This window comes from Amblyraja radiata, chromosome 15 (assembly GCF_010909765.2).
Source record: "Amblyraja radiata isolate CabotCenter1 chromosome 15, sAmbRad1.1.pri, whole genome shotgun sequence".
Lineage (NCBI taxonomy): Eukaryota > Metazoa > Chordata > Chondrichthyes > Rajiformes > Rajidae > Amblyraja > Amblyraja radiata.
In genome coordinates this window covers 25125877-25151682 of record NC_045970.1, presented here as the reverse complement: position 1 = coordinate 25151682, position 25806 = coordinate 25125877, and the positions used below count along the sequence as shown (strand labels likewise).

General features: G+C 43.5%; 1 protein-coding gene across 3 annotated transcripts in view; it reads left to right on the top strand.

Moving 5' to 3' along the window:
- Positions 1-25806, top strand: part of inpp5f (inositol polyphosphate-5-phosphatase F) — a 170335-nt gene that overhangs the window by 44815 nt on the left and 99714 nt on the right. For all 3 annotated transcript variants that reach the window (XM_033033831.1, XM_033033830.1, XM_033033832.1), the window contains one exon: positions 14849-14929. In XM_033033831.1, coding sequence (XP_032889722.1) covers positions 14849-14929 — 81 coding nt within the window. Of the gene's footprint in view, positions 1-14848; positions 14930-25806 lie in introns of those variants that run through there.

Sequence of the window (25806 nt, the reverse complement as noted above, 5' to 3'; positions counted from 1 at the left end):
GGTGTAATGAAGTGAAATGCTTTTTGCCATTTTGCAGCACACAAAGAAAGAATACAGACATAACACCAATGAGAGTCTTAAACACAAAGAACATTCCCCCACAATGGCTCCCACCATGAGGGAAGGCACAAAGTCCAGTCCCCAACCCCAGTTCACCCATAGTCGGGCCTATTGAGGCCTCCACATTTGCCTCTACGGAGGCCCGATGTTCCTGGCCGTTCTCGCCGGGTGGTGGTGCTCCGGCGTCGGGAGAGTCCTCACAGCGGCATGGGAACCCTGGAACGGCCGCCTCCGTACTGGAGGCCGCGGCTTCCGAAGCCGACAAGGCCGCGCCGGTTGGAGCTCCACAACTGGCGATCTCGTCGCAAGATCCCAGGCTCCTGGTGTAAAGTTCGGCGCCGCCGCCCGCAGCTGGCCGCTCCACAGTCCCGCAGCTCCGTGATGTTTTACCCGGCGGTCTCAGCTCACCCGGAGCTCCAGCGCGGCGACCCAGGCAAGGCATCGCCTGCTCCACGATAGCGCTCCAGCGCTGTACTGCCGCCGAAGCCGAGGTTCTGGTGATATGTTGTGTTGCAGTCCCTTCATCAAAACTGATAAATGTTCAGTTGCACTAAAGTTTAATCACTTCACCTCTTGCCAATCCCATTTATATTGTTTGTTCTGCAAGTTTGTACTTTTTTCTTGGTTCAGTTTGAGAATTATTCCTTTAGAGTTGGTGGTTGGCCATATTGTTCGGTTATGTGAAATCTGCTAATGCTGTTATCAATTCAAATACCAAAGATAAGTTCTGGGTTAAATTTGGTATGTCCCCAACAACAACAATTGTGGATGCAGCCCAGAATGTCACAAAACCAACCTCCCTTCCAATAACTCCATCTACACTTCATGCAAGGATGCGACTCACTCCAGACACTCCCTCTTCTTCCCTGTCCCATTAGACAAGAGGTACAGAAGTGTGAAAATGCATACTTCCCAATTCAGGGACAGTTTCTTCCCAGGTGTTATCAGAAAACTGAATCATCTTATCACCAACTAGAACGATCTTCCTACACAGGCAGCCTCAACAACAACATTAACAATGATTAAGTTTAGCCTCGGGATAGGTTGAAGGGGAAATGAGTGGCAAAGAGAACAAGCACTAGAATTTGTCAAAATGCAGTTTAAAAAAAAAACTACTTTCACTGAGAAACCTGCTTGTTGGTTGGTGTAAACACAATCGAGTTTACTGAAGTTTTAATAAATTGCACAGTCTTCCATGTAGTTAGTTACCCTAGGGAAAAATCTTTGCATGCTTCCCTATCTTAAAAGCCCCCATTTTGACTGCCTGTAAACTGGTGATCCATTTGGTGTACAGTTAGCCTATCTTCACAAAGCTCAAAACAACAAAAATATATTGAAGCAGATGTACTGTTCAAACCCTTCAAGGTTAAACTTGGATTAAGGGATAGTAAAGTCGACAGTATATCCTCCATTGTGGGTCGTTTGTTATTTAGCCAAAAGCTAGGCAATTGGTGACAAATTATTATGGTGAAAGTGAAATAAAATTACAATGTAGCTGGTTTAATACAAGTTCCCGCAAACCTAAAGCACATTTTTTTGTCGACTGCTGCTTGTTGTAATTTAGAGCTGTTATTTTGAAGCTCATGGAAAATTGTTCAAGAATAAAATCAGTTGATGTGTGCCTTTAGCATTAAAGCTAAAGATTAACCAGTATCAATGTACTGCCGGTGCAGTTGGATTTGTAGCTTAAATACTTGTGTTGACTTGCACTAATGCAAAAATAATTCAGGAATGCCTCAAACTGAATGTTCCAGTAAGTAGATTTCCATTCTTATTATTACAACTAAAGCTGAAAATCTGTTCATTGCTTAACTTTAAAAGTCGTTACGGGGAGATTGCTTCAGGGCCTGTACTGATAACTAATTAAAGGCGTGATGAATCCAGACGCATTTCATCTGGTAACATTTCATTGATTTCGATCTTGCCATTCCAGGTAATATTTTTGGTTATTCCTAAATTTTTAATTTAGAGAAACAGCGTGGAAACGGGCACTTTGGCCCTCAGAGTCCGCGCCGACCTGCGATCCCTACACACTAGTTCCATCCTACAGACAATGATGAACAATGTACAGAAGCCAATTAACCTAGAAACCTGCACGTCTTTGGAATGTGAGAAGAAACTGGAGCAGATACCTGTGCCAAGGATTGGTGGATTGGATTTAGATACAATTCACTTCCATAGAATAACTAATTGGTAAGATACATGTGTGTGCTAAAAGAGAATGCGAGGGTTCTCTGAATTGCCTTTTAAAGTTATTTTCTGGCTATCGGTCTCCGTATTAAATGTGATTGGCTGTGTGCAGTTATTGCTTGGCAGTCAAGCTAGTCTGGATTCCCGTAAAAATAACATTCCCAGTTTAACAGCAAAAATGTCCAGCCCTGGGTTTTGTGGCTGGTAATGTTTAGTAGTATTCCACTCAAGTATTTTGGAGCAAGGCTGATGGATTGAAAAACAAATATTTCAGTTTTAATTGTTTGCCAGAGGGGAAACCAAAGAGTTTACAGACCCATGTCTTTAAAGTTTGCAAGATAACTTGGAGCAAGTAAGATTGGAATGGTTCCACAGCTTTATAAATGTAGACCACTTGATATAATGCTGAACCTTGATGTATCACTGGTTAGTTCTCGGCTGCACTGTTCTATCTTGTGTTGGAAAGAACTGCAGATGCTGGTTTATTTGGAGATAAACACAAAATGCTGGAGTAACTCAGCGGAACAAGCAGCATCTAGAGAGAAGGAATGGGTGACGTTTCGGGTCAAGACCCCTCTTCAGACTGATTTCAGCAGAGTGGGCAGTACAGAGATAGAATGTAGTCGGAGACAGTAAGACTGGTAGGAGAACTGGGAAGGGGGAGGGGATGGAGAGAGGGAAAGCAAGGGCTACTTGAAGTTAAAGAAGTCAATGTTCATGCTGCTGGGGTGCAAGCTACCCAAGCGAATTTTGAGGTGCTGTTCCTCCAATTTGCACTGGGCCTCACTCTGACAAAGGAGGAGGCCCAGGACAGATAGGTCAGTATGGGAATGGGAAAGGAAGTTAAAGTGTTGTGCACCGGGGAATTAAGTAGGTTTAGGCGGACTGAGCGGAGGTGTTCAGCGAAACGATCGTCGAGCCTGCGCTTGGTCTCGCTGATAACACAGTTCACACCTGGAACAGTGGAGACAGTAGATTAGGTTGGAGGAGGTGCAAGTGAACCTCTGCCTCACCTGAAAAGATTGTCGAGGTCCTTGAACGGAGTCGAGGGAGGAGGTACAGGGGCAGGTGTTGCATCTCCTGCGGTTGCAGGGGAAAGTGCCTGGGGAGGGGGTGGTTTGGGTGGGAAGGGACGAGTTGACCAGGGAGTTGCGGAGGGAACGGTCTCTGCGGAAAGCGGAAATACTTTCAGCATGTCTCCAATTGGCAATTTCTACAGATGCACCAAAGAAAGCATTCCATCCAGATGGCAACTACTTTGCCCAAGACAGTAAAGTTGTGAGCAGAGCCTACTTAGTCTAGCACAAACAGCCTCCTCCCACCACCACGTTCCTCATTGACTGCATCTTCATTTCACACTGCCTTGGCAAAGATTATTCAGGACCTCTCACAGCCTGGTCATTCTCTCTTCTCCCCATTCCCATCAGGCAGAAAATTAAAAAAAAAAACTTAAAAGCACAAGTTACCATATTAAAGAACAGCTTCGTCCATGCAGTTATCAAACTCGTGCTAGGGATGTGTACCTGATTTTCACTTGTTGCTGCCTTTGATCTTTTCTGCTGCACTTTCTCTGCAGCTGTAAGACTGCATTCAGCCCTCTTTCTTTTCTCTTCTACGCTATTAGATGCCTTCATGAATGGTATGATTTAGCTGGAAAGCCGGCAGTTTTACCTTGCATCTTGGTGCATGTGAGAATAACCCAATCAATACTAATGGAGAGAGGTTGACGTTGGATGAAAACATCTTGTATCTGAGGCCAGAAAAGTTCTGCATTTCAAGCTAAAGATGATTAACTGAAGCAAATATATCTTGCAACCATGAAGCATCTGGTGCCAATACATTTGAACCCTGTAAATCCTGATTCATCATGGGTTGGATTGCCAGTCCAAACATTCGGGTGTGTCGCTGGGCCACGGACCTGGATGTTAAGAACCTGCTGCGAAGCATTGCCCTTCAAATACTTTTTCTTGCAACAATGATTTGGAGTGGAGAGGCTGCCTGTGAAGGCGGGTGTTATATGGGTTGGAGTGTTAGAGCTATATCCTGGATGGCTTGGTGGATACAGTTCATTGCTGGGGGATTGACACCACCTATCACTTCAATTCCCTATTGCACTCCTACAGTGATATTCAAGTTCAAGTTCAAGTTAGTTTATTGTCATGTGTCCCTGTATAGGACAATGAAATTCTTGCTTTGCTTAAGCACACAGAAAATAGTAGGCATTTACTACAAAACAGATAAATGTGTCCATATACCATGATATAAATATATACACACATGAATAAATAAACTGATAGTGCAAATAACAGAAAGTGGTTGGTAATAATCAGAGTTTTGTCCGAGCCAGGTTTAATAGCCTGATGGCTGAGGGGAAGTAACTATTCCTGAACCTGGTTGTTGCAGTCTTCAGGCTCCTGTACCTTCTACCTGAAGGTAGCAGGGAGATGAGTGTGTGGCCCGGATGGTGTGGGTCTTTCATGATACTGCCAGCCTTTTTGAGGCAGCGACTGCGATAGATCCCCTCGATGGAAGGAAGGTCAGAGCCGATGATGGACTGGGCAGTGTTTACTACTTTTTGTAGTCTTTTCCTTTCCAGGGCGCTCAAATTGCCGAACCAAGCCACGATGCAACCGGTCAGCATGCTCTCGACTGTGCACCTGTAGAAATTAGAGAGAGTCTTCCTTGACAATCCGACTCTCCGTAATCTTCTCAGGAAGTAGAGGCGCTGATGTGCTTTTTTGATGATTGCATTAGTGTTCTCGGACCAGGAAAGATCTTCAGAGATGTGCACGCCCAGGAATTTGAAGCTCTTGACCCTTTCAACCATCGACCCGTTGATATAAATGGGGCTGTGGGTCCCCCTCCTACTCCTTCCAAAGTCCACAATCAGTTCCTTGGTTTTGCTGGTGTTGAGGGCCAGGTTATTGCGCTGGCACCATATGGACAGTTGCTCGATCTCTCTTCTGTACTCTGACTCATCCCCATCAGTGATACGCCCCACAATAGTGGTGTCGTCAGCGAACTTGATGATGGAGTTCGCACTGTGGTTCGCTACGCAGTCATGTTTGTCTGTGGCTTCTTGTGCTTTTGCATGAAGCTCCAGCACAAGTTCAAGGAACAACACCTCATCTTCTCATCTGGACAAGTTACAACCTTCAGGTCTCTTTCTAATTCTTCAACTTCAACTTTTAATCTCTATCAGAATAGGCAATTTCTGTCCCAAAACCTTGTCATTTTTACTTGTTCTTTTTTTCCATTAATAGTCTGACTTGCTGGGCATGTCCTACTCCCTTGCTGTTCGCAGCACATCATACATAAAGTCATCTTTGAACTGGTACTTTAAGTCGCGATATCTCCTTATAGTAACATGCCCTTTGTTTTACCCAACCCTTCCTCGTCTTCCCTGCTTTGTAAATTCATTAATTTTTTTCCCCCAGTTTTGAAGGATCTTGGACTTGAAACATTCACTTTTCCACAGATGCACATTCTCTTTATGACCGCGTGGGTTTCCTCCGTGTGCTCTGGTTTCCTCCCACATTCCAACAACGTGTTACTTTGTAGGTTAATTAGCCTCTGTACAATTGCCACTAGTGAGTGAGGAGTGGATGTTAAAGTGGGATAACATCAAACTAGTATGATTGATGGTCGATGTGGACATGGTGGGCCGAAGGGCCCGCTTCCATGCTGTATCCCTAAAACCAATTGGTTAATTATAATTGCAAGACATGGTCTTGTTAGTTTATTATAAAGGTGGAAAATTATCATTAATTTGAAATTAGAGTTATTATCAAGAGTGAATTGAAATTGGTCACACAATGGATGCAGCTGCATAATATTTGCACCGTCACGTCTGTAGGACATGACGTGTTTGGAGTTTCGGGCCATGGTTTGTTGCAAGTAGTTTTTTGTTTTAAGCAACTTGGTTATTAACACTTATGCAAAACAGCATCATTGCTCCTATAATTTTCTTTTGTCTGGACCTATGGGCTTTTGCTAAAATTTGGAGTGGTGGACGTTTGCTTCATTGAGTAGTACAGCCCTTCCAAACAAGAAGCCAAGATCCCCACCTACGAGAGATAATGAGAGCATTGAATCTAACTGCACACTTTGACTCTATTTTGGTATTAATTTGTTTTTCTACTGTGCACGCCAGTTTTTTTTCATGATTAGTAACATAGTATCTTCCATTTAGCAGTTAGGCAGTCATCAGTGCCTGATTAGAAATATAAAATTAGTCCAAACAAATTATATTATAAATGACACAGCTTCAGTTCTAATGTAGTTTTGGATCCCTGATTTCTAAATGACTCATCTTCATATATCTTTTGCAGGCTTGCACAACCCCTGTCTGGGAATTATTTAAGTTTTATATGAAAAATCAGATTTGACATTTCATTCCAATAACATCAATTGTCACTCATGGAGGTCTCCATTCATCACTTGCTTTTAATGAAGTTTTCAGTTGCATGGAATTTCCCAATGACAACCGTAAAGAATGAATTCAGCAGCAAGGTAGTGGTTGTTTGGTGGATGTCTGTATTGTAACACTCCCAATGATTCAGCATCCAATTCAGAAATTATGAGCTTGCATCTGGCTTGCTCACTTATTTGGAATGTCAACTGGGAATCCAGACAGCAAGTAGGATGTGTGGATAGATCCGGGAGCCTGGAGCGCTGCAGCTTTGTGGGCTATTTGTATTGGGTATTAGGGAATTACATGAATTAATATATTAAATCAATTACTAGTGCTTCATTGTCATATGTGCAAAACAGTGGAATTCTTTTTTTGAGTCGCTGGATTTGGCGCCTCTTCCAGAGTCCGGTCTGCTTGCTAGGTCTTATGGAGCAGCTCCCAATCCATGCATTTATTGTGTTACTGTGCAGCATACTGAATGGTGAAATGCTTTTGGTATTAAAGGAATGTCGTTCAATAGGTTTGATATGACCAAGTCCTAAGGGTATTGGAGTATTTCCCTTGCAGCACAATTTGTCAGAAACTCAAAAATAGATTATCCATAATTAATGTAATGCCACAATGGTGTGCAAATCATTCACTTTTCTTGAAATATTTTCTGCAAGGATGAGAGAAAAGGCGGATGAGTTTCTCCTTCTGGCTTTTACTAATTCTGTTCGGGCCATTAATCTCAGAGTGACATACATTTTAAATTATCTCTCCTAGGGATAAAGCCTTTAGTGATAAAGGTTAAAATCGAAGGTAGACAAAAGTGTTGGAGAATCTCAGCGGGTGAGGCAGCATCTATGGAGCGAAGGAAATAGGCAACGTTTCAGACCGAAACCCTTCTTCAGATCGGTCTGAGGAAGGGTTTCGGCCCGAAACGCTGCCTATTTCCTTCGCTCCATAGATGCTGCCTCACCCACTGAGTTCATAAAGTTTAAAGTGTCCAGGCTTCAGTGGCTCTTCGATGACAATGTGGCTGTTTTGTCAATTCCAGAGGCGAAGTCGTAGATGCAGTTTATACAATGTTGGTGCACACTTCTCATTTAAAATGGAAAAATACCACTAACATTCTGTTCATTTCCCCTTTTTACTCGTTCTTGTTTTCAGATGAAAGCTCTGAGCCACAGAGTTCCCCCATCCCTGGTGCCCTGGCATTCGCTGGGTGTTTTTTGTGCTAAGAATACCATTTAATTTTTAACATAGATCAGTTACAAACCTTAAATTTCCCAGGTGTTTAATTCCAGAGCAGCCTTGCCAGTCCTGAGATGCTGAACAAGGGTTGAACACATTCAATTTCAGCATTTGGAGAAATAAGATGGGGGGAGGGGGTACATAAATGTCCTTTTCAAATAGGCACATGGGGACAACTCCATTTGTAGACAACAAGTAGTCAAGATCACTCCTTGTATGGCATGCCAGTGGAATATTTCTTGAACATGTGATTTCCTATGACATTGTTCATTGCTTTGAGTATTGTTAGATCCAATTGTTGATATCTTCCCTTTCTTTCTGTGTCACATGTCATATTTTATTCCACTGTACCTTTGCTTGTGCCTCTTCCCTACATTGATCCCTGTAATTTGCATTCGGTGCCCTTTGACCACTTGAGCACTTTACCGCTTGAGCAAAAAAGCACAAAAGTGGGTCAGCCAGCATTTCTGGAGAATGTGTATAGGCAACGTTTTGGGTTGGGATACTTCGCTCTTCAGCAGTCTTCGGTGTAAACCAGCATCGGTAGTTTCTCCGTACACGTTTCACAACAGTTGGGTGGTATTTGTAAAGGTGCCAAGATGCAGGGAAGCAGAGGACAGGACCATGTCTTGCAATGAGCTTGTGTGCACAATGGATGAATGGCCTCCTGTTCTATGTGATTCTGATTCTATGTGTAATTATTGCATTCATGTGGGACGAGGCAAGGGTTTTTTGGAAATGTGATTGGGATGTTTGGCTCAAGTGAATGGATATTGCTCTGCCTACCTCTTATCACTGAAAGGACTTCATTTGCACAACCATTGGTTAAGTATATTACTGGGTTGATGGTGCAAATACTTCATTTTGTTGCAATTAACCTTGTTTCCTTCCATGTTGAATTAGAAGAAACATAATTTTGTGAGCTGATAACAATTGGTTGGACGTAATTTTTGAGTTTCAACCCTAAAATTAGCAAGCAACACACATCCTGTTTCATTCTTAGTTGGTTCTTTTTTTCTAGTGTATTGATCTTTATTGGTGCTGCTTCATGCTCATGAACAGAACTTTTGCACCAGATATGTCTGCTGTTTTTCCCAGCTAGATTTTGCCCTCTGCCATAGTTGGTGGGGCTCACTGCCATGTCACTTCCATTTCCTTCATCTCTGCTTTCCCATTTTTTTCATCTCACCCAGAACAAGGATAACATTCCCCCTTTACTTTCTGTCCCACTAGCCTATGCATGCAACAAAATCATCCTTTGTAATTTGTTGTAATAAATCCAATCCCAGCTTCTTCATCCCACAATTAGTCGGAAGAAGGGTGCCGACCTGAAATGTCACCTATCCAAGTTCTCCAGTGATATTGCCTGATCAGTTGAGTTACTGCAGGACTTTATCTTTTTTTTGTAGACCAGTTTGCCATTTCCACATTCCATTCTTTGTCATTTGTCTTGTTGTTAATATGGTGGTGCCACCTGGCACGGATTCCCAAGCCCTCCCTTTCCAGCACTGCGAAGCACTGCCCCCTGTGGTCCACCCTTGAATCTCTTCTCTCCTCACTGCACGCTCCCCTTATCACTCCTCCCAGGGATCCAAACACACGTCCCAGGTGATGCAATGATGTATTTGTATTACCAATGTGGTGTACTGAATTCAATGCTTAGGGTATTACATCCTCCATGGGGAACCAATTGCAAATCAGGTAATCACTTTGTCCATTTATGCAGTAACCCAAGTATGCCATTTAGCTGTCACTTCAATTTTCCATACACTCATTCCTCTGACCTTCGAGTCTGTTTCAACAAATATCCGAGTGGCATCTTCTGCGAATAGTACAGCCATTTGCTCTTGATTGTCAGTTTCAGAAAATCTGATTTTGTTTAGCATTGCATATATTTTTGAAGTCATATTAAATATTATTATTTATTTTATTTTTTTAAATTATTTTTATTAGAAGTACGGTAAATTACAATAATACACAACACATATATCTTAATACATTTTTTGTACCGCTTCATTTTTTTGAGCTTTAAGAAAAAGATAGAAGTAAGGAAAGTAAAGAAAGTGCGCAAGAGTCGTGAAGTGCAAGAGTGTTGGGAAAAGAAAGCCCCTTAGAAAAGAAGTTAGAGAAGGAAGTAAAGTAAGAAAGTAGACCCTAGAAAAGAAAGAAAAAGAAAGTAGGGACAATCGCTCTATTATAACATTAAACTCCGCAGAAAGGGGACTACCAACCAAGTCTGTTTTTGTTGTTTTACCTCCCATTGCCAGGTCCTGATACCATTTATTTATTTATTTATTTTTAAAATTACTATAGCACCTCATGCTTGTAATAGGTCCATAAACGTAGACCACGTCTTTTGGAATTGGTCTGCTTTACCTGCTAAGAGGAATCTCATCTCTTCCAGATGTAATGTTTCAAACATATTTGATGTCCACATTTTTATTGTTGGTGTGGGCGCATTTTTCCAGAATTTAAGTATGAGCTTTTTTCCCATTATTAGCCCATATTAAATATTATTAACATCATTCAGCCTTATCAGCTACACCTGTCATTCAATGCATTTCAATTATATATTTTTGTCACATGTACCCAGGTACAGTGAAATTATTTGTTTTTGCATACAATACACAAAGTTTGCAGGGAGCCGCCACATATCTGGCAGCAACTAAGCTACAAAGTACTCTTTACTGTCACGATGGTCCCTCCTTGTTCTCGGCCGCCCGACCGCCTCTCTGCAGCTTGTCCTCGGCCCGAACGCCTTGCACCCTCTTACAGTTCACCAGTGAGCCGCTCCTCTCCTCCCTGTCCTCCAGCCTATGTGCTGCGGGGGGGCCTCCCGCAGCCCACCTTGTAGGTCTTGGAGGATACCTCCCACCGGCCCTTTGTCCAGTATCCGCCGGTCTTGCTTTCTCCACCTTCATGTTCCTGGTTTTTGGGGACAAGCGGGTGATGAGCCTCGGGCCCACTCCAGTCCTGCCTGTTAGGGTTTGGCAGCCGCCCGCACGGCCACCAGGTGGGTTTCCAGTTCCACAGCAGCGGCCCTTTGCGAAGGCTTCAAGAACCTCTCCTTGCCATTCTCAGATTTGGCTTTAGGTTTATTATTGTCTTGTGTACTGAGGTACAATAAAAGGCTTTCTTTTGTATGCTTTCCAAACAGATTGGATATATACCATAAGATAGACAAAAATAATAATAATAATAATAATAAATTTTATTTTTATAGCGCTTTTCTAAGACTCAAAGTCGCTTTACAATAGTAACAGACAATAGCAAACGGAGAAGCGGCGAACAAACAGCGCCAGCGTCCTCTCCGTGCAGGACATAAAGAAAGAATACAGACATAACAATAATAGACATTTAATCGGAATAACATATAATCGGAATATAACAAATAATAAAGACATCACAGAGACACAAATTAAAAACAGAATTCAATCCAAAAACAGAAAATCAAAAACACAGTGTGAAGAGAGAGCAGCGGCAACCAATTCGTGCCAGCGTCCACTCTCCCTTCACGGCAGCCATCTTGGACACAGACCTACAAGACTACAGTTAGACAAAAAAAATCATCCCCCCACAGTGGATACCACTGTGGAGGAAGGCACAATGTCCAGTCCCCACCCCATGTTCACCCCAAAGTCAGGCCTATTGAGGCCACCGCAATTGCCTCTACGGAGGCCCGATGTCCCTGGCCGTTCTCACCGGGTGGTCTTGCCCCGGCGTCGGGAGAGTCCTTTCGGCGGCTGGGCCACTTGGAATGGCCGCTTTCTGGTTGGAGCCCGCAGCTGCCGAAGCCGACAAGGCCGTGCCGGTTTGGAGCTCACAGGCTCCAGATGACAAAGTCGGCGCCGCCTCTCCGCAGCCCGCAGCCCGGAGTTGTTGCTCTCGGCGGTCCAGCTCGCCAGAGCTCCAGCGCGTCGCTCCAGCGCGGCGACCCAGGCAAGGCATCGCCCGCTCCGCTCCGCTCCGCTCCGCTCCGCTCCACTCCAGCGCTCCAATGCCGTGCCGCCGCCGAGGCCGAGGTGCTGGGCGTTTCCCGCCAGGAAACGGCGCTCCAAGCCCGCAGGTAGGCCACGAGGACGGATCGACGGGCAGCCCGGAGAAGAAACTGCCACACCGACCAGGTAGGGACCTAGAAATTAGGTCAGCAGCGGCCCTTTGCGAAGGCTTCAAGAACCTCTCCTTGCCATTCTCAGATTTGGCTTTAGGTTTATTATTGTCTTGTGTACTGAGGTACTGAGGTACAATAAAAGGCTTTCTTTTGTATGCTTTCCAAACAGATTGGATATATACCATAAGATAGACAAAAATGCTGGAGTAACTCAGCGGGACAGGCAGCATCTCTGGATAGAAGGAATGGGTGACGTTTCGGGTCGAGGCCCTGCTTCAGACTGAGCCGGGGAGGGGGAGACACAGAGACCAAGGTTGAGGAGTGAAAACAAGACATCAAAGGGGACAAAGATCAAGGAAAATGTAGAATCATTGCTAGCTAGGGGAAGGTGACAACGAAGCAGACAAAGGTGGAAGTTAATCAGGAAGATAGTCAGACTGGGCAGAGAACTAGGACGGGGGAGTGATGGGGAGAGGGAAAGCAAGGGCTACTTACAGAGGTCGATATTCATATTGCTGGGTTGTAAACTGCCCAAACTATATATATTCCATACTTGGATATAATCGTCAACCAAGAACAATTGATGTAGCAAAGATAAAGAGTGCAGAACATAGTTCTCAGCCTTGCAGCACATCAGTTCCAAACAGTGGTGTTCTGTTGTTCCATCTATCCTGGTCTCTTAATGACAGGCCTTCCCGTTTTGTTCTCTGTCCTCCCCTTCCCGACTGAAAAATCAACGTTTTTAACCCTATTATCATGAAGAGTCATTGCTCTGAATCATTTACTGTTGCTCTCTCTACAGATACTAATGCAGAGAGAAATGTTCCAATTTTGAAATAATTGCGGACAGCTTGAAATGAGTTGCGAGTAGTGCATGTGTCATATTCCACATGGATTTCTGCAAGGTTTTTAAGTTTGCACATGGCAAACACACGTGGCAGCTTGGTTTAAACCCCCCCCCCCCCCCATAGAATCCAAGATGATTGAGAGTGGAGTACGTAGGAAAGCTTCTGAATGCAATACCATGTAGATGGAATTTCATCCAACACTTTGCTGCCCATTGACCAAACAATCAGTGCAGTGTGGAAGAATTAATATGGGGAGGTGTAACAAGGGGATGTACAATAAATGGGAATAAAGAAGGGTTTGGAGGAGTAGAATTATCTTGGAGAGCATATCTATAGATGCTTAGCAAGACTGGTCAATTATATGTTTAAACGGCACATGGGACACTTCTTTTCCGGCTAGAAGAATAGGGAACTTGAATTAATGAATGAATAGTTTATTTTGGTCATACATTAAAAAGAACAAAACTTTACAATCTGTGTGAATATGAACCAACACTGTATCCATTTCACACAACGTTCACATAATCAATGACCGAAAAAGGAATAGGCTGAAGCCACAACGCTTAATTTTGCCTATCCTATACAATCCATATACAATCCAACTTGTGCAAGGAGAGTATACTGAGCTAATTGGATCACTGCTTAAGTGATGTATACAATTGTGGCCGTTTGATGTAATTTGTACCAGATGAATGCTGAAGTGATCCACAAACATGTCAGGACTCTTGGGCATGAGGAAAGATTAGATAGGCTGGGGTGATTTTCTTTGGATGGAAGAGGCTGATGGGTGTCAAATTGAGACTTAAACGAAGCAAACGGTAGATTTTCTATGCTGTGGAAACTGGGAGGCAGTAGGATGGGTATACCCTACTGATGAAGGATCTGAAGAAGGATCTCAACATAACATATATTCTCCAGAGATGCTGCTTTGACCTGAGTTTCTCCAGCACTTTGTATCCTTTAGTGGTATTAACCACCATCTGCAGTTCTTTGGTTCTACAGGAAGATGAGGATAATTGAGAGATGAGGAAGAAAATTGTCTAACCATTAGGAATAGGGGTATGAAATATACTGCTGTGAAAGGATGGATTCTAATCACGTATTTTTTTAACGTGTCAATGAAGAGCCAGGCCCTGAGGCTGCATATCAAATGTTAAGGGTGGGATTTGGTTGGGCAGCTCTTTCTAAACTGCCACGGTGTATTAGTATGATTAAATGGCAAGAGGCTGATTGTCTTTTGTTATCTTGTCCCCAGCAGAAAAATTCCATTTGTGGACTAGGCGGTGCAAAGGTGAATTGTTGTTACATATTACATGGTACCATTCTGCTCTTTGTCCTGTGGCACATAAACATTCTAAAGATTCAAGACCAATGCATTTTGTGGCTTGTTTATCAATGACTCCTTTTCAATTAGCTGAGGTGGAGCGTGCTGCTGTTTGAAGGGTAATGAATTACTTTTGCTGGCCAGTTTATCATCCTGTCCTTGGAGCTGATGGAAGGGCATGCAGCCAGCGTTCTCACTGACAGCCTGCCTCTCTTGACAGGATAACTTACACCAGGATTATTTTTTCACCACTGTTACCCTGAGGCAAGCTCGACTAAGACACGTACTTGTCTGTGAAAAATAACCTGCCTGTTTGATTTCTCTTTTAAATGCCTTTGTACGCTTCTTTGAATATTCTTCCCTCAAATGTGCTATAAATTTGGCTTGAATTGAGCAGAGATGATTTTTGTTTGTGCATTTATTCAAATCATTGCTTGAAAACACAGCACTTTTTCGACAGTTGATATTGTAATGATTTATTGTACTATAATACAACACTTGTTCTGACTTTCACTGAATACATTGAGCACATTTAATTTAGAATTATTTTTTCAACCACTAAGTCATTTGAGTTCTCATCAATTCCACTGTGTTAATGTACCTATTTTATTGCTGTGTCCTGCTTTTATTTGCTTATAAACTAAAACAAATCTATTTCTCAACAGCCACTGATTTGCTGCTGGCCTGGAACCCTATTTGCTTAGGTCTGGTGGAGGGAGTGATTGGGAAGATTCAGCTTCATACAGGTAAGGCTCGACTGAAGACTGATGTTTGAGTGACAGCAGTAATACTTTTGCTCAATGCTTACATATTTTGAGGATCTTGCAAATATTATCTCGCACATAACCAGTTTTGTAGAATCTGGCATTAGAAGATTTTTGTCAGAATACCGGGCTTGAGATACGGAATCTGCACTACATTTTCATTTAGTTTGATTTGCAGCTAGAATTTTAGAAATCTTGGAACCTTTGACCAATAGCAACTGAAACAATTTATTCTGGATATGATTAAGTGCATGTCAATGCTGCAAGAACAAAAACTCATCCATTCATCACTCATTTCAATCAGCAAGCGATGTGCTGCCATTTATTTTCAATCTGATCAGATTACTGGATAAGAATTTAAGAAATAAAAGCATGTGCAGGCCACTCTGTTAGCATCTGCCATGCATTATGATTATGGCTGGTCTTTTACCTTGGCACTATTTTCCTACATTAACCACTAATCTTTGATATCTTAAATCTATGTGTCTGTCTTGAATGTGTTCAGTGACTGAGACTTCAGTCCTCTGGGGTAGCAAATTCATTCCCACTGGGTAAAACACATTTCTTCTCATTTGTCCTAAAATGCTTGTTTCATAATTATGAAGCAAACACTAAAATATATGAATAGGAGTAGGGCATCCAGCCCTTTTGCACCTGCTCCACCATCCAGTATGATTGTGGCTGATCCTCTAATTCCTACCACATTCTTACAGTCTTCTCATACTTGATCACTGTGAATGGAAGTTCATCTGTTTCCTTAAGGTTATTTGGTGCCTTGATTCTGGAGCCCTCTGTACTTGAATTCCACAGTGCCATGTCTCAACTCTGGTCAAGAAGGCTCACCAGCGTCTCTTCTTCCTGAGGAGACTGAAGAAGGTCCATCTGTCTCCTCAGATTCTGGTGAACCTCTACCGCTGCACCATCGAGAGCATCCTTACCAACTGTATCACAGTATGGTATGGCAACTGCTCTGTCTCCGACTGGAAAGCACTGCAGAGGGTGGTGAAAATTGCCCAACGCATCACCGGTTCCTCGCTCCCCTCCATTAAGTCTGTCCAAAGCAAGCGTTGTCTGCGAAGGGCGCTCAGCATCGCCAAGGACTGCTCTCACCACAACCATGGACTGTTTACCCTCCTACCATCCGGGAGGCGCTAGAGGTCTCTCTGTTGCCGGACCAGCAGGTCCAGGAACAGCTTCTTCCCTGCGGCTGTCACACTGCTCAACAATGTACCTCGGTGACTGCAAATAACCCCCCCCCCCCCCCGGACACTCCTCCCACAGGAAAAACACTATGACTGTATGCATGTAAATAGATTTATTTATTGAAATCATATTCTATGTCGCTCTTCCAGGGAGATGCTAACTGCATTTCGTTGTCTATGTACTGTACACTGACAATGACAATTAAAGTTGAATTTGAATCTGAACCTGAATGTCTGGAGCTCGATATTGACCTTGGGTGACTAAGCAACTTTCCTTTTGTGTTCGAAAGTTGTGCAAGTTTGTAGGTTAATTGGCTTCTGTAAATTGCCCCTGGTGTTAGCGGATAATAGGTGAAGTAGAGGTGGGGTAAATTGATGACAATACAAAAGGGAAACTGGATGAGTGGGTTGCAAGGTCTGTTTCCATGCTTTTATTCCAGGTTCTCCACCCTCTGAGTAAATTTCTTGTCATGTCATGTATTCCAAGACTAGAAACGAGAAACTGCAGATGCTGGTTTACACAAAGTCACCAAGTGCTGGAGTACCTCAGTGGATTAGGCAACATCTCTGGAGAGCATACTTAAGCGATGTGATGTTTTGGGTCGAGACCCTTCAGCTTTCAGACTTGAGAAGAAAGGTTCCAACCTGAACTGATGCCTTTCCATGTTCTCCAGGTACGCTGTCTGACCCGTGGAATTATTCCATCACATGGTGTATTTTTTATTCCAAGACTGATTTCCCCCCATTCTGGGCGTCTTAATTGAGGACACATCCTCTGTTTGTTTGAAACACGTCTGCCTATTGCAACCCCATCAAAATTTCATAAGTTTCAATGAGATGTTCTAAATTCCAGTGAACATGAACCTAGTTGACTTAATCTCACTTTGTTGGGCAGTTCTGCTGTTCAAATAATCCATTGGGTACACTCCTTTTGTGGCAAGGATATCCTTGGAAGAAGAAGACAAACTTCACACAATACTCCAGGTGCGGTATCACCAAGCCCGTATACAGTTGAACAAGACATCCATACTGGTGTGCGTGAATCCTCTTGCTATGCAGGCCAGCATACCATTTATCTTAAATGCTTGCTACATCAGATGTTTGCATGCATGGACATGAACAAGAATAGCGGCACCGCCTTGTAACACTGCCCAGACAAAATGTCTTCTACATTCCATACCAAAGTGGATAATTTAACATTTATTTACATTGTCCTGTATCTGCTATGACTTGGCTCTCAATTTGTCTAAATCGCCTTGAAGCCTCTTTGCATCCTCTTCCCAGTTCAAAATCCCACCCTGTTTAGTATAAGCAAATGTTGACATAATATTTTGTCTCATCCAAATCAGTGATAGATGTTACGTACAGCTGAGACCTGCATACTGATGCCTGTTTTATCCCAATAGTTTGCAACTGCCTTCCTGAAAGAGCTTATTGCTTGTTAATGTATTCTACTCTTCTGCACTGCAATCGATTTCTGCTTGTCTTGATGACAGGTTGCCTATAGAAACAAAACATTGGAAGCTATTCTCTCAGTTGCCCCCCCCCCCCCCATGGAATATTAGAAGCGCTGTTGTAGGATGCCCTTCAGACAATGGATGCCTTCAGTTCTTTAAATTGTACAACGTTTTAATAATTCATTCTCCTGTTGTGCTCATGTTAAACACAAGTGACTTCTGTGTATCCCTGATTCATTTTAATAGAAAATATTGATTTGCTTTCTGCCTTCAAATACGCCTTCAAATACTCTTTTGCCTCCACTATCTTGGCTAGAATTTGTCATCGTGACATTGTCGTTTTAATAGACTGCACTCGTTTCATAGATTCATAGATTTAATATGCTATTAATCCGTTGCATTAATTTGTGTCTGGAAAAGGCTGCCTGGGGAGATGGTGGAAGTAGATGGAATAGCAACATTGAAGAGACACTTGGTTAGGCATGTGAGCAGGCAGGGAATGAAGGGATATCTGCTATGGAAGGCAGATGGGGATTCATCTAATTTACATTTGAAGTCAGCACAGGCATCGGCTGGAGGTTAATTTTGATTAGTAAGGGTGTCATTGATTAGTAAGGACATCTCTGCGCATCCCTCTGCAATTGGATCCTCGACTTCCTCATTTACAGACCACAGTCTCTCCGTATTGGTGGTAATGTGTCAGCCTCGATAACAATCAGCACGGAAGCACCTCAAGGCTGCGTGCTCAGCCCCCTGCTGTACTCACTCTATACTCATGACTGCGTAGCCGGTCATAGTGCGAACTCCATCAAGTTCGCTGACGACACCACTCTTGTGGGACGTATCACTGATGGAGAGGAGTCAGAGTATAGAAGTGAGATCGACCATTTGACTAAATGGTGCCAGAACAGTAACCTGGCTCTCAACACCAGTAAAACCAAGGAACTGATTGTGGACTTTGGAAGTGGTAGGATGGGGACCCATAGTCCCGTTTATATCAACGGGTCGATGGTGGAGAGGGTCAAGTGCTTCAAATTCCTGGGCGTGCATATCTCTGAAGATCTCTCCTGGTCCGAGAACACTAATGCAATTATAAAGAAAGCACATCAGCTTATACTTCCTGAGAAGATTACGGAGAGTCGGTATGTCAAGGAGGATCCTCTCTAACTTCTACAGGTGCACAGTAGAGAGCATGCTGACCGGTTGCATCGTGGCTTGGTTCGGCAACTTGAGTGCCCAGGAGCGGAAAAGACTGCAAAAGGTTGTAAACACTGCCCAGGTCATCATCGGCTCTGACCTCCCGACCATCGCAGTCGTTGCCTCAAAAAGGCTGCCAGCATCATCAAGGATCCACACAATCCTGGCCACTCACTCATCTCCCCGCTGCCTTCAGGTAGAAGGTACAGGAGCCTGAAATCTGCAACATCCAGGTTCAGGAATAGCTACTTCCCCACAGCCATCAGGCTATTAAACTCTTCAATGGTATATGGTCACACTGATCTGTTCTGTATTTATTTAGGCCTACTATATTCTGTTGTGCTCAAGCAAAGCAAGAATTTCATTGTCCTATCTGGGACACATGACAATAAACTCTTGATGGGCCAAATGGCCTAATTCTGCTGCTAGAACTTATGAACTTCCATGTGTCGAGATTACATTTTCGACAGAACAAAAAAAAAAATGTCTTCATTTTAACCATCCTACCCGAGAGATAAACAGACTATCCATTTTACTGGAAGGTACACAAAATTGCTGGGGAAACTCAGCGGGTGCAGCAGCATCTATGGAGCGAAGGAAATAGGCGACGTTTCGGGCCGAAACCCTTCTTCAGACTGATGGGGGGTGGGGGGGGGAGAAGGAAGGAAAAGGGGAGGAGGAGGAGGAGCCCGAGGGCGGGCGGATGGGAGGGTGGGAGGAGACAGCTAGAGGGTTAAGGAAGGGGAGGAGACAGCAAGGGCTAGCAAGATTGGGAGAATTCAATGTCAATGTTAATCCATTTTACTATGCTCATCATGAATTTATAAACCTCCAAAGTCATCCCTCGGCCTCCTTGTTCTGGAGATGGCCCCGCCGATCTAGTCTTTCATAACGCTAGCCTTGCAGTCCCAATACCATTCTTGTGATTTATTTTTTTGATTTTTTTTCCCCTTTTTTTTCTGCATGCTCACTACCCTAATCACATCCTTCTTGCAATGCGGTGACCAGCACTGCACACATTATTCCAGGTGCAGTCTCACCCATATCCTCTGCACCTATAACATTTGCAGTTAGTGCCGCCAACCAACTCGAGCAACCAACAGCCTTCATCACCTTGTCTACTTGTATCGCTACTTTCAGGAGCTATGTGCTTGTACATCTAAGACTCTGTTCTACAACACTTCCTGAGGCCCCTATCATTCACGTGGATCTCTTCCTCTGATTTAACTTTTCAATGCACCAATTTGTACTTGTTTGTATTGAATTCCATCTGTTATTACTTTGCCCACTTTCCCAGTTGATCAAAATGCTGTTGTAACCTTGGACAAAATTCTGTGCTGTGTACCACGCTACAAATTCTGATGTCAGACACTAATTTAATAGTAATCCTGGATGAAGATTACGCCATAATAAATTTATGCGCCAGATCTAATATTTTCCGGTCTAAATTGGTCTGTATTTCTGGCCGCCAAGTTAATACAAGGATTGTAATTTATAATTCCACCGACTACGCCTATTTGACATTTAATTTACTTTGGCTTTCATGATGAAAGGAATATCATGGGTGTTGCTTTGAATAATGTTTGGTAAAGAATGTGCAAATTAATCTCAGCCAAATTAAATTGTTAACTTTCTTACAATGCCATCACATTTTATTTAAACAAATAAAAGTAATGCATGCTTTCAGACTGAAGGGATTAAAATCTCCAAGGGAATGGATTGTGGGATATAATTGGTATGAAAATCACCCACATTTTGTCCTTGGATTACTTGTAAAACTGGGAAGTAAGAGATGGCTGAAAGAAATCTTCTCATGGAAAGGTTAACTCGCTGATTTTTTTTTCCTGTGGTAAAGACTACTCCTGGGGTTTCGGGCAAAGGAAGGTGGATTTTCTGAACAGCCATGGAGGCACACAGCTTGGAAACAGGCCTTACGAACCAACCTGCCTACACCGACCAACGTGCCGCATATACACTAGTCCCACCTGCTTGCTTTTGACCTATATCCTTCTAAACCTATCCTATCCATGTCCCTGTCTAAATGGTTCTTAAATGTTGTGATAGTACCTACCTCAACTACTTCCTGTGGCAACTTGTTCCATACACCCACCACCTCTTGTGTGTGTAAAAAAAAAACTCCTCTGGTTCCCATTTAATCTTTCCCCCTTCACCTTAATCTTCTGTCCTATGGCTCTCAATTCCCCTACTTTGGGCGAAAGACTTTGTTTACCCGATCTATTTCTCTCATGATTTTGTACACATATAAAAAATATCACCCCTCATCCTCCTGCGATTTGATCGGCTACACAATGCTAGAAGGAGGTCTAAAAGGGCTTGCACTGGTTCGTGGTCTGGATGGGATGCCTCCTTAGATTCTGTTCTTTGGATGTTGCATCATGGTTACTAAAGGTAAATTCGATCCAAATATTTAAAGTAGTATGAAACTTTGCACTTTGCGGGTCAGGCAACATCTCCAGAGAACAGGGCTAGGTGACTTTTCATTTGGGACCCTTCAGACTAATTGTGTTGGGGTGTGGAGGGTGGGAGAAAGAAAGCTGGCTGAGAGAGCTGTTTTCTGTTACGTCGCATAGCATCTAAAGAACAGACAAATTTACCTTGCAGATTAAATGTCTGTGCTGTAATCTGAAGAAGGGTCTCGACCCGAAACGTCACCCATTCCATTGATCCAGATATGCTGCCTGACGCGCGGAGTTACTCCAGCATTTTGTGTCTGTTTGCAGTTAAGCATTTGGATTTCATTTGTGAAAAGAAACTTGCAGTAATATTTATATATATTGGTTGATTTTATTTTTGAATATTGACAAGCGTAAAATTCTCTCGCATGGCAGTGGTTAAAGATTCAGATTCAGATTCAACTTTATTGTCAGTGTACAGTACAGAGACAACGAAATGCAGTTAGCATCTCCCTGGAAGAGCGACATAGAATATGATTTCAATAAATAAAAAGCAAGTTACTTGCTTATTGTACGCAGTGCAACAGTGCAAAAACACCATGGAGCTGCTTACTGATATATTCCTGAACACCCAACTCAATGTAATTAGGTTTTCAGTATATTTATTTTCCACCTACTCTGGGTGTAATGCTGTGTGATAGTGTCTCATTATAGTGACAACTCAATTTTAATAGAAGAGCTTGATTTGCTGTGTGCCCATTCTTATCGCATGTTGTAATTAAAGCCTTTTTAATTCATTGGTATTTAGTCTTCGTGTTGCCTTGTTTTATAATTACAACTTTTGCTCTCAGTTGGTAATTAATTCCACCCAAGTAGGAGAAGGGTGGAAACAGCAGGCTGTAGATGAAATTAACATTATTTTGTGCCTTTGCCACTTAGTCATTGGGAACCCTGTATGCACTGACACCAGTGGACTATAGTATTTGTTTCTGAACAGCTACTGAGATTAATTGTGGTTTTAGCAACAGCATAATTTTGGTCTGTTGTTTTCCTCCTGGCCGAAAGTGTTTCATTTATGGTGGTTAAGCTGTGAATTTGCCCAATTTGATGCAAATCAACTCGTGTATCGGAATTTACCTGGATCTGTTTCAATTTGCCTATCGCCACAACAGATAAACAGATGCTATCTTACTGGCTCTCCATTGCTCTGGACCATCTGGATATTAGAGACACATGTCAGGCTGCTGTTCATTGACTGCAACTCTGTTCAACAGTGTCACCCCCTCCAAACTCATCACTAAACTCCAAGACCCGGGCCACTGTACCAACCTTTGCAATTGGATCCATGACTTATAACCATATAACCATATAACAATTTACAGCACGGAAACAGGCCATCTCGACCCTTCTAGTCCGTGCCGAACACATAATCTCCCCTAGTCCCATATACCTGCGCTCAGACCATAACCCTCCATTCCTTTCCCATCCATATAACTATCCAATTTATTTTTAAATGATAAAAACGAACCTGCCTCCACCACCTTCACTGGAAGCTCATTCCACACAGCTACCACTCTCTGAGTAAAGAAGTTCCCCCTCATGTTACCCCTAAACTTCAGTCCCTTAATTCTCAAGTCATGTCACCTTGTTTGAATCTTTCCTACTCTCAGTGGGAAAAGCTTTTCCACGTCAACTCTGTCTATCCCTCTCATCATTTAAAAAACCTCTATCAAGTCCCCCCTTAACCTTCTGTGCTCCAAAGAATAAAGCCCTAACTTGTTCAACCTTTCTCTGTAACTTAGTTGCTGAAACCCAGGCAACATTCTAGTAAATCTCCTCTGTACTCTCTCTATTTTGTTGACATCCTTCCTATAATTAGGCGACCAAAATTGTACACCATACTCCAGAATTGGCCTCACCAATGCCTTGTACAATTTTAACATTACATCCCAACTTCTATACTCAGCTGACCATGATTAGTGCAGATTATTAACATCATACTCACCACCACAGATGCATCTCAGGGCTGCATTCCTCAGGCCCCTGCTCCACCCTCCTACACCAATGACTATGTGGCTAAGCACCACTCCAATTCATCCATAAATTTGCCGACTACATTGCAGTTGGCTAAATCACGGGTGGTGATGAATCTGCATAGAGGAGAGAGAGAGAGAGCGAGAGAGAGAGCGCACCTGACTGAGTGGGTCGGCAGCTTCAAATTCCTGGACAGTAACGTCTTGGATGACCTGTCCTATGCCCAGCATATTTATATAATCACAAAGAAGGCACATCTGCCCCTCTACTTAGAAGTTTAAAGCAATTCAGCAGGTCGCCGAGTGCTCAAACGTTTACAGGTGTTCTGTAGAAAGTATCCTGACTGGTTTCATCATGGCCCGGTAATTCCCAAACATTAAACACACAAGGCAGCAATGCCTTGTTTTATACAACGAAATGCCTTTTCATTCCGGAAGTGGCGGCGCTGTTAACAGCTGCGGCTCGCCTGCAGTCCGTCTGTCTTTACTTTACTTTTGTTTTTTTTTTTTTTGTCTTGTTTTGGCTAAGTTTTAGTTTGTTGGGTTGTGTTATGGGGGGGGGGGGGGGGGTGAAACATGTTTTTTTGTCTCTTCGGGGGAATGCGACTTTCTCTTGTCGTATCCCCCTTCTCTGCCTCCGTCTGCGCTGAGGCCTAATGGCGGAGCTGGCGGTCTCCAACCTGCGACCGACCTCGAGGCTCCGGAGGCAGAGCCAGCCAGGACTTACCAACGCGAGGCTGGCCGACTTCGGGGCCGAGGCAACGGTGGCCCGACTCGCTGATGCGGCGTTCCAGCTTTCGGCAGCGGCCCGGAGCTGAGACTGCGGGACTCGGAGCTGATGCAGCGGGCTGGGGCTGCGGGACTCGGAGCTGAGACAGCGGGACTTGGAGCTGAGGCAGCGGCCCGGAGCTGTTGCAGTGGGACTCGGAGCTGATGCAGCGGCCCGGAGCTGGGGCTGCGGGACTCGGAGCTGTTGCAGCGGGACTCGGAGCTGTTGCAGCGGGACTCGGAGCTGTTGCAGCGGGACTCGGAGCTGAGGCTGTGGCGGGCCTACTCGGAGCGGAGACGGCGTTCCGGCTTTCGGCAGCGGCGACATCACCATGGAGGTCCGCTGGACTGGAGGGCGGCATCTTCGGCCTGGATCGATCGCCTCAGCACAAAGGGAGAACAAGGAGGGAAGAGACAGAGACTAAGACTTTTGCTTCCATCACAGTGAGGAGGTGCTTGGTGAACTCACTGTGGTGGATGTTAATTTGTGTTTATTGTATGTTTTGTCATTTATTGTTACTGTGTATGACTGCAGGCAACGTAATTTCGTTCAGACCGAAAGGTCTGAATGACAATAAAGGAATCAAATTCAAATTCAAATATACGCAATCTTTCTTTGAGAAACTGTGTTTTGTGTGTAGTTTAATTTGTGACTCTCTGCCTGTGATGGTCTTACAAGCAAGATTTTTCACTGTACCTGCCCCTCACTTGTGCATGTCCAATAAACTAGTTAACTTGATTTGGAGGCAGTACTTGATGCCAGTTACATCTTTCCTTTCAAAGAGGACAACCAAGGAAAAATGCCCACTGTTTAATTCCAAATGAAGGTTGTTAAAAAGCATATGGGGAAGGAATACTTGTCCTACATTATGGCATTTGGCGCCGATGGATATAGATACATGTAGATGATGGTTTGCTTCTTATACATTTATATTTTTCTATATAGGGTCTCTCCTCCAGTACTCAGAGAAAATAATCCAAGTGTCCAAACTATCCTTGTTGCTAATATATCTTCTAAAACCAGACAGTATTCTGGAAAACATTTTCGGCACCCTCCCCAAACCTTCACATCTTGCCTATAATTAGGTGACAGAACTTCACACTGCTCCAAATGTAGCCTAACCTAAGTTCCATAAAGCTGCAGCATGACTTCCTGACACCACATACTCAATGCCCTGACCAATGAAAACAAGCATAACATAGACCATTTTGTCACTTCATCTATTCGTGTTGCCACTTTCAGGGAAATACAGAGGGTTGTGTCCTCAAATTCCTAAGTATGTAGGGAAATTGGCTTGGTAAATGTAGACGTTGTTCCCAGTGTGTGGAGGATAGTGTTAATATGCAGGGATCGCTGGTTGAATCGGACCCGGTGGGCCGAAGTGCCTGTTTCCGTGCTGTATCTCTAAACTAAACTAAAATGCCTCTGTACATCAGTGATGTTAAGGGTTCTGCCAACAACTGCATACTTTCCCCTTCCTCTCGACCTCCTAAAGTGCAACACCTCTAACTTGCTCAGATTAAACTCCATCTACCATTTCTCCACCCAGATCTGTAACTGATATATCCTGCTGTATCTTTGACAGCAGCCTTATGCAAATTAGCTAACCAACCCATCTATATTTACGTCCATAGACACAAAGCTGGAATAACTCAGCGGGTCAAACAGCATCGCTGGAGAAAAGGAATAGGTGTCGTTTCAGGTCGAGAACCTTCAGACGGGATTTAAACCAGCATCTGCATTTCCTTCCTACGCTATATTTTCGTCCAAGTCATTTAGAAATATTA